A 13,483-nucleotide genomic window follows, 5' to 3' on the forward strand; every position below is an offset into this window, starting at 1 on the left:
GTTACCTTCAGTTTATTTTTTCAATTTTCTTTACTTGCTTTTACCAAGTTCTTTAAATCTTAAAACTTGCAGAAACCCTGAAAAAGCCAGATATCTATTTGGTTATGGTTTTTTGCCAGGACTTTTCAAATGAAATCTGACTTCCATAGGAGCATCTATAAGTCAAAATGAAAATAAAATGATTTTTAACATAATCTTAATTAAAATGTTTAATTACTAAAATTGTCTAAGATGTCTAAAATTAACTGGACCTCCCTTTTTAGTTTATTTTTCTTTCAACAAATGTACTAAAGGTACATGTTGGCAGCGCTAATATTGGCAATATTGTCATGGGCAAAGGCGGGTACTGGAGTCAAAAAGTTTGGGAAGCATTTTTCCAGCGGGTCCAACATAGCTTTTACTAAATATTTTTTTAGAGCCATCGAAGTTATGTTTCTGAATCTAACATTACTAATTATGCATAACAATTGTTTTCTCTAATATTTTCAGTAATTTGCTCTTGCTTAAATACAGTAATGATTTAATTTGTCCAATCATTTAATTTGCAAACAGCACATCTTAATATTATGAATGCAGATATAAACTAATAAAAATTTAATTATATTAAATAATTATAATAATAAATAATAAAATATAACTGTTAATAAAATTGGCTAATTAATTAACAATAATAATATTATGCTATATAAAGTATAAATGCATCTGTGAACATGAAGTCGTCTTTAGGTTTTAAGATTGCTCTTGTGGTATGTCTGATGATTTTTTTGGTTTATTTTGCTTTAGTAACTTCCATGCAGGCAACGAGGAGTTCCGCACAGTGTTTAAAGTCCCTCCATTCCAGGATTGCGTGCTGAGCTTTCTGGGCTTCTCTGAAGAGGAGAGAAGCAACATGGAGGAGAGGACGCAGAAACATGGTATTGAACTCTAATCTAAGTCTGAAACATGATTTCATGCTTTGAAATAATTCTCGATTAAGCAAAGCCTTTCACTCTTATCTGAGATGTTGACCTCAGGATATACTACTACTTTATTTTATTGTTAGAACTTCTCTGTTAAAGCAAATGACCCCTTCTGCTTTTTTAAAGCGATGTACTGCTTGTTTTGTCCAGGTGGACGGTTCCAGGCGGTGGGTGATGAAAGATGCACCCACTTGGTAGTTGAGGAGAACTCCATTAAAGAACTACCCTTTACTCCCTCCAAAAGACTCTATGTAGTGAAGCAGGAGGTATGAACTTGACTTAAAGTCTCACAAGCACACACACTGGGCTTTGTGCGGATCCTTAATAATAGTGTTTAAAAACCCACTGTTATTTTACACTGCTTCCTGTCTGTAGTCCGTTAGCTTGTGAGGAGTGGGAGTCTTTTTTTGGCACACGTCAGATGAGTTACGATCATGAATGCATCAGTGTTTATTTAAAGGCGTTAATAAAAGGTTCAGCTGAAGTATTTTAAATGAATGTAATTTATTTCTCATTCTGTGTCTTTCTGCAGTGGTTTTGGGGCAGTATACAAATGGACGCCCGTGCTGGGGAAACAATGTACTCTTATGAAAAGGTGAGGTAACCAAAAAAAAGACAGCATTTGGGTTTGCGGAAGTAAACTAAAAAGCAAATTATATTTAACTTTTTTCTGCATTTTAATGCAAAACATAAGTTTTAATTAAAAAAAGTTAAAAATGAAAAAATTGTGGACCTTATTCTTTAAGTATGGTTTAAAAAGTATCCCATGATGCATTTCGTAAAAGGGATCATTCTGCCAGAAAGGAAAATTGTGTCATTTACTTACCCTCCACTTGTTCGAAACCTGTGAGTTTTTCTTCTGTTGAGCATGAAAGAAGATATTTTGAAGAAAGAAAAATGTTTTTCTTTTTTGCAAGTTTAAACCAAGTAAAAGGTTTTAAAGAATTAAATACGGAAATAAAAAGAAAGTTTTAATGTCAGATTAGTTTCCTACGTAATTTGCTCACTCATAGGAATAATGTTTGTTTTTAGTAGCTGGTCTTCCGAATACAGTCCAAATTTGTGATCAGATTTAGTAAAGAAATGTAATTGATTTAACAGCTTCATAAAAAGCGATACACTCATATCTGTTGTCACTGTGTCTTCCTCTCAGCCGGAGAGTCCTGCGATGAAGAAGGCCGTGTCTCTGTTGTCTATCACGACACCCAACAGTGGCCGGAAACGTCGCCGTCTTCGAGAAACTTTGGCTCAGCTCACCAAGGAGACCGAGATTTCTCCCTTCCCACCGCGCAAAAGACCCTCGGCTGAACACTCCCTCTCCATGGGCTCCCTGCTGGACATCTCCAACACACCTGACACCTGCAAAGCCAGCGGAGGTGAAACGAATGATCTGATATGACGTGTGACTAGCAACCAAATAATATAAAACTCCCCGTGACTTCCATGGGTTAGACAAACAAACAGAAGAATGTTCTAAACTTCAGTTTTCCAAAAAAAAAAAAAAAAAATTTCAAAATTTCCACTGCATTGTGTGAGAGTGTTCCAAAGCTCTCCAGACGTTGATCTCTGAGGTCCAGGGTGATCCCAGCCAGAGTGTGTTTTAGATGAGTGAGGCCGCTGTCTTTCAGAATGCAGGCGCAGGAGGAGCAGCGGTAGACGGAGGAGTGCCAGACAGAGTAGATCAGAGAAAGAGAGGCTACTGCAGCGTATCAGCACTCCTGTGTACAGAAAGGAAACAGACCAGACACGTGACATTCATGGTAACTTTAGCCCAGGGTTTAGGATGAATACAAACATTAATCTATGCCATTAACATAGTCTTTCCACTAAATGTAGAAAGTTAGTTTAAAATTTATTTTTTTTTAAATTATATTTCATTTATGGAATAATGTGAATAACCACAGAAAATCGTTCATTTACTTAACAAAAACACATTAACAAAATAAAAAAAATAGCTTAATTGAATTTCATCACCTTTACTAAACATGCATATGATTTTTGTCTTAAAACAGAAAAGAATGAAGATTAACTGATGCCATCAGTGCATTTTACTCTTTACCATGTGCTCTGATTGATTACATTTTTTTTATATATATATATTTTTTTACATGGAACATTGCTTTTTATTCCTCTATCATTCCTTTGTTCGTGAAACCTTGCACAATTTAACACGAGATTTATATTACAATTTCATTTTTCTCTATCAGATTTTCGAGCAGATATTTTGAGAAAAGGGATGAAACATATCTGAGGATAAGAAGTAACAGTGTGTGATTTACAGCTGCTCATCTCTGCTTATGCGTTTCAGAGAATGCCAAACTTCCCAAAAGCTCAACTCCCGCCCTTCCTAAACAGTCAGCACGCTGGCAGGTCTCCAAGGAGCTCTACCAAACAGAAAGCAACTACGTTGATATCCTGGCCACGGTCCTGCAGGTTTGTGTTCGGTGTGTGTGTGTGTCTTACGTGTTCTCTTTCTCCTTCTTACACACACACATGCACACACACGCACACACATGCACACATAGGAAAGTGGCAATCCACAGTACCTGGCTGTGGCCTTATCAAACTGAACCAGTGCCTCTGACCAGTAGGGGGGAAAATGAATTAGATTTGGACACCAGTGCCATGGACATTTGAGCTTTGCTTTGTACCCCTACATTTGGAGCTCATGCGAACTCACACACGCACACACATACTTCTGTGTCTGCTTGCATAGTAAATGCCACATCATATGCCTGCAATCAGAGCCCAGCAAATTTCACTGAACAGTCCGATCATCAGGCAATACTGAATAGCCTGACCTTTCCATTGTGGTCCACTGGATCTTCATTAAGTTTATGGAGTAGCTGTCAAGTAGAGGTCTGCACGAAACTGACTTTCCCAGTTTCTACTCCTGCAGAACTGTACTTTGTTTCCGTTTTGAATGTTCTCAACAGTTTAGATTATTAAACTTAAAAAAAAAAATAGTGGCATGACTAATGTGTTCTACATGGGCACATAACCAGTCTGTGGGAGCCCGAATTCTTGCTGGTTGGTAGGGGATCAAATACTTCTTTCACTCACTGAAATGCAAATCAATTTCTAACCTTTATATACTGTGTTTTTTTTCTGGATGGTATTCTGTCTTTATAGTTAAAATAAACCTACAATAAAAATGACAGACCCTTAATTTCTTCAGCAGAGGATCAAATAAATATTTTTCCCACTGTGTGTATGTATATACATATACACACACACACACACACACATATATATGTATATATATATACATATATATAAGTGTATATATATGTATATACACACACACACACACACACATGTGTGTGTGTATATATATATATATATATATGTGTGTGTATATATATGTATATACACACACACACACATATATATATACATACACACAGTGGGAAAAATATTTTTTTTGATCCTCTGCTGAAGAAATTAAGGGTCTGTCATTTTTATTGTAGGTTTATTTTAACGTATAAAGACAGAATACCATCCAGAAAAAACACAGTGTATAAAGGTTAGAAATTGATTTGCATTTCAGTGAGTGAAAGTGTGACACACACACACACACACACACACACACACACACACACACACACACACACACACACATATATATATATATATATATATATATACACATACACATACACACACATACATATAAAATTCAAATAAATATTGTTACAGTTTCATAAGGGATAGTAAGAATCATATTAGAATAATTTTAAGGATGCATCACACTAAATATTGGATAAATGGCTGGTTTGATTGGATAAATTCAACTTTTTTCATCCCAGGAATAAATTGCATTTTAAAGTGTATATATAAATTAAAATAGATCATATAAAAAATTCACAATTACGGTTTTGATTATTTTTGATCAAATAAATGCAGCCTTGGTGAACATAAGAGACCTCTTTCAAAAACATAAAAAAAATCGTACCAGTCCCAGCTTTTGTGGGTAGTTTCTAAAGATGATATAATACTAAAAACTACCATTCCATTCCATAAAAATACAAAAAACTACCATTCCACTCTACTATCAGACTGTCTGCTTTGGCCGATATCTCTTGGAAGTAGCACCCTCTCATGCCTAAGTAAACTTTATTTATATAGCACCTATCACAGATAAAATCACAAAGTGCTTTACATATAGCAAATTAACAAACTTAAAAATAAGAAACATCATACAAAACATAAAACATAATAGCTCAGTCAACTGAAAGCTTGACTGAATAGAAGTGTTTCTAGCTGTTTTTTAAAAGAATCAACAGAATCGACCACACGCAGAGACAGTGGCAGGGCATTCCACAGATTGGGAGCAACCGCTTGAAAGGAGCGGTCTCCCCGAGTTTTAAGGCGGGTTTTAGGAACAATCAGGAGATTTTGACCTGAGGAACGAAGAGTACGGAAAGAAGAATAAGGGGTAAGCATGTCTGCGATATATTGGGGGGGTCTGTCCATGTAATGCTCTAAAGGTTAAAACTAAAATTTTATCATTAATTCTAAATTTTACCGGAAGCCAGTGGAGAGTAAATAAAATCGGAGTAATGTGTGCCCTTCTGTTGGTTCCTGTTAAAAGCCTGGCTGCTGCATTTTGCACCAATTGAATACGGTTCAGAGAAACATTGTTAAAACAAGTAAAAAGAGGTTGGTTTGGGCAATATTTTTTTCAATTTAGAAATATTTCTCAAATGATAAAAACCGTTTCAGACCAACTGTCTAGAATGACCATCCAGAGACAACGATTGGTCGAACAAAACACCCAGGTTTCTTAGGCTTAACTGGACGGATGAGTCAAAAGAACAGAGGTGTTTAATTTGAGGTATTTTTTGTTCTGGAGCAATGATCAAAGTTTCAGTCTTTTTTATATTCAGTTGTAAATAATTGTTGTATAACCAAGTCTTAATGCATGACAGGCATTCCAATAAATCAGTTAATTTACCTAACTCTGACTCTTTGAATGAGCAGTACAACTGAATGTCATCAGCATAAAAGTGATAAGACACATTATTAAAATTTCGATTAATTTCACCAAGAGGGCTAATATACAATAAAAACACAATAGGACCCAAAATCGAACCCTGAGGGACTCCATATGACAGAGGGGTCATTTCTGACAAAATGTTATTCATAGACACACAAAATGATATATCACTCAAGTAAGAGGTGAACCATTTTAAAACAGACCCAGAGAACCCCATTTCATTGCGTAACCGATGTATCAATACTGTATGGTCCAATGTATCAAATGCAGACGATAGGTCAAGTAAAATCAATACAGTGTACTGTCCAGAGTCTGCAGCCATCAAAATGTCGTTTGATACTTTAAGAAGCGCAGTCTCAGTTGAATGACATTTACAAAAACCTGACTGAAATTTATCAAACAAATCTTTCCCATCAAGATATGAAGTCAGCTGCCCCGCCAGCACTCTCTCTAGAATTTTAGATAAAAAAGGCAGTTTAGATATAGGCCTGTAGTTAGTTGGTTCAGAATAATCCAAATTAGGTTTCTTCAGTATGGGGCTGACAACTGCTTGTTTAAAATGGCTAGGCACAGAACCAGTTAAAAGGGAAAGATTAATCAGTTTAACAACATACGGTCCGACTAAATCAAACCCATTTAGTAGCAATGCAGTCGGCAATACATCAAGCGGGCTTGAGGATGGTTTCACTTTACTCAATAAACCCTTAATATCCTCACAAGTGACCGGTGAAAAAGAGTCCCAAGAGTATGAGGATGCAAGACCATAGGATATAGTCTCAAGAGATGGGTTTATAGTAGCTCTTATATCTTGCACCTTATTTACAAATCAGAGGTTTAATCCTGCGCCGCAACAAATCTAATCAGGTCCTTTAGTGATCGCTCAGGAATGCAGACCTGTGCTGTCAAGTCCTGCACCACTGGTCAGAGTCTCTGGGTCCATTCTAGCTTAGTGATCTAATTTCCTTTGTTCATCACCCCCCAGCTCTTCAAATACCCCCTGGATAAAGAGGGGCAGGTGGGTGGCCCCATTCTAGCTCAGGAAGAGATCAAGACCATCTTCGGCAGTATTCCAGACATCTATGAAGTGCACATGAGAATAAAGGTAGGCAATAATCTTTCCAAAACGCTGAGTAAAGGCAGTGTTGGCTGATGAATGTGCTTTGACAGGCGGATCTCGAGGAGTTGGTGATGAACTGGTCTGAAGAGAGAAGCGTAGGAGACATTATCCTGAAATATGTGAGTGTGATGATGCTTTGAACTCGACCTCCTCCGGCGTGAAGCTCGCAACGCCGTCAGAGACTGAACGGCAGCTTTTGTGATCGCTCTTTATATTTTCAAATTCTCTCAGTCTAGAGAGCTGGTGAAGGCCTACCCACCGTTTGTCAACTTCTTTGAGATGAGCAAAGAGACTATAGTCAGATGTGAGAGACAGAAGCCGAGGTTTCATGCGTTCCTCAAGGTACCATCTTCTCCTTTTAGTGTGTATAAAGGCTTCAGTTTTATATAGAAACTGATATATTGGCCAGAAATAGGCAAATTAATGGAAGCGTGACCTTTTTTTGAGCTAACAGTAAATGAAAAAGTCTCTGCTCTGTATTTGAGTGGGTTTGTATGGGCATTTTTTTGTGAATGCCATTTATTCACATCTTTTCTTTCATTTTGTTAACCAGATTAATCAGTCTAAACCTGAGTGTGGCCGTCAGACTCTTGTTGAGCTTTTGATTCGTCCTGTGCAGAGACTGCCGAGTGTTGCCCTCCTGTTGAATGGTAATTCACATAAAAGAGCTTGGAGCTGTTTCTATTCAGTAAATCTGTCTGAATCCTGATGATTTCAGTAGTTGAAAAAAGATACTTTGGAGTTTGTTCGATTCGGTTTTAAAAATGAATGTTTTCCCATTACGTTAAAAAAAATCAGTCTGAATACTAATGCAGGTTTGTTATACTTTACCTCTGTATGCTGATGAAAGAAAACATGATTACAGTGAATTTTGTTCTTTATAGATATAAAGAAGCACACATCAGATGACAACCCTGATAAAGTGACCCTGGAAAAGGCCATCGAGTCTCTCAAAGAAGTGATGACGTAAGTTTTCCTTAAAATAAAATATTCGGCCGAAAATGTATTTTCCGTTTTAGCTGAAAAAGCTTTATAGTGCTAAAACTGTGACGTTAATACAAAGATTTCTTTATGTTCCGCTCTTTTAATTTTCATAGCCACATAAATGAAGATAAAAGGAAGACCGAGGGACAGAAGCAGATTTTTGATGTTGTTTATGAGGTGGACGGCTGCCCTGTGAGTAATTAGTTTTCACTTTTTTAGAAATGTCTTACATTTACACACATCTCAGTCGAGTTCAAAGAAATCATTCACCCAGTTCTGTCATTTACTTGCCTTTATAAAAGTAGTGCAATCTTCCAAGTCTTTGAGCCAACAAATTGCAATAAAAGATGTTATATTCACATCATTTCTACGCCTCAACCAAAAGATCTGAAGTGACTATATTATGACCAATGGAATTTTTCTTGCCCTTTTTAAATAGTATGATGTAAGCATACTTCAACATTCACCAAGCAAATCTCCCTCGCCAGTCCACCCCGACCATGAAAACTAAGCCATAAAAACAGGTCATTCACAAATCGTCATAGTCAGAACCATAACGCATCACTGTCCATTTTTACCCTGATAACCCATTTATTATTTAAAATTTTGAAACCAATCATAGGAGAGAGATCAAAGTCTGTTTAAAGGTATATTTCACATTTTAAAGCTACCATAGCAGACGGTTTTTAAATAGTCATATAAAACTAACTTGACGGTTTTTGCTGCTAGAAACCTTGACTAAATTAAATGCTACAAATGTGGCTTTTTTCACAGTAATTGGTAAAGTGTGACACTGTATTGTTGGCTGCCGTTCCTCTTTTCTCTGCGGTGAGAGATGCAGACGTGCTGTCTGAAACTTTCTCTCAATACTAAATGGATCAGAGTGAGTCAGCTCATGTTGTCTCCTGTCAGAGAACAGCTGCGTCAAGAGACGGGGCTGCAAAACCAATAAGAGCACGCAGTTGGGAGTGCTTTTCCTGGATCAGTTTGGCTTTTGTAGCTCATGGGAACTGAAGCAGCATGGACACAACAGAGTCTGATCCAGGAACAGCACTCTGAGGAATCTGCAGGCTCAGGGACAGGGAATGCAGCATGTTTATCGGCCGTAGTGTTTGGTAGAACAAACTTCTGCACACCAGTCACTTATAATTAATTCATTTGCTGAAAAGCTTGCAAATGTTTTGCAGGGTGGAAACTGATTTTTTTTGTATGTATGTTTGTGTGTGTGTGCCTGCAGGCAAATTTGTTGTCGTCACATCGGAGTCTGGTTCACAGGGTGGAAACCATTGCTCTGGGAGACAAACCCTGCGATCGGGGAGAACATGTCACACTCTTTCTGTTCAACGACTGTTTGGAGGTAAAGCTCAGTCTTTCTTTGTAACAGCACCATAACCCTCCACCCATCACTTCTTCATAATACAAATGCTCCATCAGGTTCCCCAAAGCAGTGCCACTATATGAAAGACATTAATCTTGATTTCTGGTCTTGTTTATGGTGTTAGATTAACGAAAGCCTTGTGATGTCAAGCTGCTAGCTAGAGTTTCTCCATATTGTTATTATTACACCCACATTGCGTTTGAATAAACGATTAAATTGATTTCATTTAAGTGAATGTCAAGTATCAGATTGACTGCACTTTGGAGCTATGCACAGCTGGTTTCTGGAGCTATTAAGTGAGATTTATCATTTATTTTTGTTTATGTATCTGGATCTTTCCAGTCATTTCAGTTTACATTTAATCAAAAAATAAAATTAACTGACTGCTATTTGAATACACCCCATCAGTGATGATCATGTTTTCCTTCATTAAAAAAATGCTTTTTGGCTATTTAAAATTATCTAGGTTACATAATTGTTTTTTGTTTTAATTCTGCACCTTTTTAATATTTTGCCTATTCCTCCAACGTGAAGTATTTTCTATAAAAATAAAAGAAATAACAATAAAACTCAAACACCATGTAAGGCTGACAGAGATGCGCTGTTTAATGTGTTTGAGATGTGCTGTTTTCCTTAATGTTTAACTTGCATTCCACAGGTATATTCTCCATCTGTAAATGTTAAAAAAGCCATGGAAATATTTCCATTTTGCTGTGTATGAGTTCCTGCTTTAGTGTTTCTCAGCTAAACTCCACAGACTTCATTTATGTACCGTATACCGCATATCAGCCAAAAAGTACAGAGATATTCATTTGTTCACATCGCCCAGTCATATACAGAAGTGTACTGGAGTGTTTTTTTTTTTTTTAATAGCATAAAAAACTGTAAACAGTAAATTGTTTACCCCCACTCCACTCCACCCCACCAAACCACCACCCCACCTGCTGCCCACCCGCCTGCCACGCTCACCACACTGATGGTACTCAAAACTCATTTCCAAGGTTGGCAGGTCTGCAACAAGTATAACCCCAAGAAAACACCAGACAATTAATGATTAAAGTATTAATATTTGTAAAATACTTTTTTATAATGTTTGCGAGTATGCAACATGTCAGGAAAATGTTATTACTTTTGATGGTTACTGCATTTGACATTTTTGGTTAAATCAAAACGTTTTGTAAATCTATGAACATTTTTATATATTACCTCTCTGAGAAACTAGCTAATGTATTTAAATTAGATTTCAAAGTTTTAGTGTGTTTTCTTTCTTTTTTTTTACCCTTTGTCATAGACCTGAGTGGACATCTCTTTTCAATTTCCTTTTGTCGTCTTCTCCAAATTTTCAGCAACCTCAACAATTGTTTGTTCAGTTAATAGGCGAGTGGTACCGTTGAAGGAAAAAGTGAATAATTTATGCGTGTGCAATTTGTGCTTGCTGACTCGACTCTCTGGCCTGTTCCCCAATTAGAGAGGGGATGCGTTTAAGCACTTTGGAGGGGGTTGCTAGAATGTGCCGGCACGCAGCTGTGGTCGTCTTCGCCCAATGCTGGTTCTGGCCTGGTAATGAGAGCAGGGAGAAGGGAAGACTCTGAGTGATCAATTATTCATTTTAGGAAATCCTCTGCATGCATATGTCACCCCAATATGCATTACATATTTTGGCTCCACTAAAGCACCTGAAGGTCTCCCCACTGCTCCACCAGAGCACAGGAGAGAACATTTTACGTTCCTGCATTATGAAGAAAGCTGCATGTATTAAGTGTTTAATGTGTGTGTGTGTGCTTTTTCCTTCTGCGTCTTCATATTCAGATTGCAAGGAAGAGACACAAGGTGATAACCACGTTCCGGAGTCCGCTGGGTCAGACACGGCCGCCCGCCCATCTCAAACACATAGCCTTGATGCCTCTGTCCCAGATCAGAAGAGTCCTTGACATCCAAGACACAGAAGGTGAGGGGACCACATGGCTTACTGCATCCCACCAAGTGCACTCGTGTTCTGAAGTTTTGTGTTCTGAATTAGCACCCTGGAGAGGGAGGTGAAGTCTGTTTATGTATAAAGTGTGTCACTTCACTGTAGAGCTGGCCAGGATACGCAGTTAGAAAATTCAAACACTATTTTAAAGGTAAAAGACTGTAAAAATGCCATGGTAAAATTGGTTAAAGAGGTCATATGATGACTAACATTATATAACATTATTTTGTATTTTTTGTGAACTGCAATGTGCTTACATGGTGCAAGGTTAAAAAAACACATTATTTTCCACATACTGTATATTATTGGTGCTCCTCTCTGCCCTGCCTTTCTGAAATTATTTATGAAGCTCATCGTTCTGAAAAGTGCGGGGAGCTCTGATTGGCCAGCTATCCAATGTGTTGTGATAGGCTGAATATCTCAAGCGTGTGACGGAAATGTTACGCCCCTTGCCATATTTGGCAGCGGTAACAATTATTTTATAAAATATTGTTACATTTAAAATATTTATAATTGAAACATAAGAAGTCATTTTATTATTTACAGTGGGGGAACACAATTTTAATTGGCATTACCAGAATTCCTTTGAAAAAGCATTTGATGGTTTTTAATTGAAATAACCCAGTTTCTTTTTTTTTGTCAGTTTTGTGCATTTGTAACATCTGTGCTTAAAATTAATATTTATTAAATAATTTTAGCATTGTGTGTTATAATTATGGTGTTGTGAATTGATATGCATGACACTTGTGCACCCTGTGCACTAAGAATATTATTATTAACCTCAGCTTGTGGAAAAGCTCTGACTCTTCATGGTTTTCTCATTTCCATCTGCGTTTTGGTGGCTGTCAGTAATTATAAAGGCACAAAACTGATTATTTCAGTAGGTTTTTATTTCAACATTATATCTGTTAATGAAATATACAGCTTTTTACTGTAAATTTAAGTTTGACTTTTTTTACAGTAATTTCCAAGCTTTTTCAGTGTAGTTTAGGAATTGTATTTTTTTTTAAACAGCTTAAAAATTACATTACATTTACATGTCATGTTGCATTCTATAATTATAAACTGCAATATTTACCTTTTATGTAGTTTTATTAAAGCATACAAAAATGAGCATTTCCAGGAACATTTTTGAATGAAAAATTTAACATATTATTGAACAAGACTTTTGATTTGACTCTTTGAAATCGATTCACAGAAATGAATGAAACTTATAGGTCCAACAGGGTTTTTGTTATTGTCTTGAGCAGATATGCTATTAAACCGTCTGGCTTTACACTTTCATGCCAAATAAGATAATGAAAGAATCACAAAACCAATCTGATTCCTTAGTCTTCCAAATTCAATGGCCACGTAAAAGCCCATAATATCTTAGCTAGCAATATTCACAGAATGATTTTATATTGTCAGCAGAATCATTTAGAATATATTGTGCATATTTAATATAGCACTCAGACCTGCTTTACTGGATTCTGATGAGCTAAAGACACAGGAAGGCAATAATTTTTCACACTATAATAGCACATTATTGATGAAGATAACATTCTGAAGCCTGGAAATTTGTCTCGGATTCAGCTCCTTGTACTGGAACCCATTTCATGTTTCAAATCAGCTAATTTCCCTGTAGTGCACTTAAATATGATAAAATGTGGATGAAACGAACTCCTGCCCTACATTGTTTCCTATTGAATATTGTTTCACTTGGAAAGACGACACATTCAAAACAACCTGTGAATGTTGAACCAAGCAACATTTGTATAAATATATATTAATACAATTTTAATTTATATAGGTTTGGTGGATGGTATTACATAACATTTTTTACTTTTTTTTTCTTCTATAAATTCTACCCAAAAAAGTTTAATAACCATATATAGGCTTTTTTATGTTTGTATTATATTCTTTAAGAAGACATTTCATTTGATTACTGTTTCTGCACAAACCAAATGTGTTAATGTATAGCCAGCTGGTCATTATCAGAAAATAATCCATGAGAGGACGATAATAAAACATGGATTTAAAACGGTAAGGTCATGTAGATCATAATTTTATGAGAGTGGCCATTTGACGATAT

General features: G+C 36.5%; 1 protein-coding gene across 8 annotated transcripts in view; it reads left to right on the top strand.

The window, feature by feature from the left end:
• LOC132126270 (protein ECT2-like) overlaps nt 1-13,483 on the top strand; it is a 28,879-nt gene that overhangs the window by 8,538 nt on the left and 6,858 nt on the right. For 4 of the 8 annotated variants that reach the window (XM_059537420.1, XM_059537418.1, XM_059537417.1 and 1 more), the window contains 14 exons: nt 784-914; nt 1,110-1,225; nt 1,492-1,554; nt 2,113-2,335; nt 2,588-2,719; nt 3,268-3,392; nt 6,941-7,060; nt 7,126-7,194; nt 7,307-7,417; nt 7,629-7,725; nt 7,960-8,041; nt 8,173-8,251; nt 9,297-9,416; nt 11,247-11,385. In XM_059537420.1, the coding sequence (XP_059393403.1) occupies nt 784-914; nt 1,110-1,225; nt 1,492-1,554; nt 2,113-2,335; nt 2,588-2,719; nt 3,268-3,392; nt 6,941-7,060; nt 7,126-7,194; nt 7,307-7,417; nt 7,629-7,725; nt 7,960-8,041; nt 8,173-8,251; nt 9,297-9,416; nt 11,247-11,385 (1,607 nt within the window). The remainder of the gene's footprint in view (nt 1-783; nt 915-1,109; nt 1,226-1,491; nt 1,555-2,112; nt 2,336-2,587; nt 2,720-3,267; nt 3,393-6,940; nt 7,061-7,125; nt 7,195-7,306; nt 7,418-7,628; nt 7,726-7,959; nt 8,042-8,172; nt 8,252-9,296; nt 9,417-11,246; nt 11,386-13,483) is intronic. The other 4 variants (XM_059537422.1, XM_059537421.1, XM_059537423.1 and 1 more) reach the window with 1 other exon arrangement.

This window comes from Carassius carassius, chromosome 44, assembly GCF_963082965.1.
Source record: "Carassius carassius chromosome 44, fCarCar2.1, whole genome shotgun sequence".
Classification (NCBI taxonomy): Eukaryota; Metazoa; Chordata; class Actinopteri; order Cypriniformes; family Cyprinidae; genus Carassius; species Carassius carassius.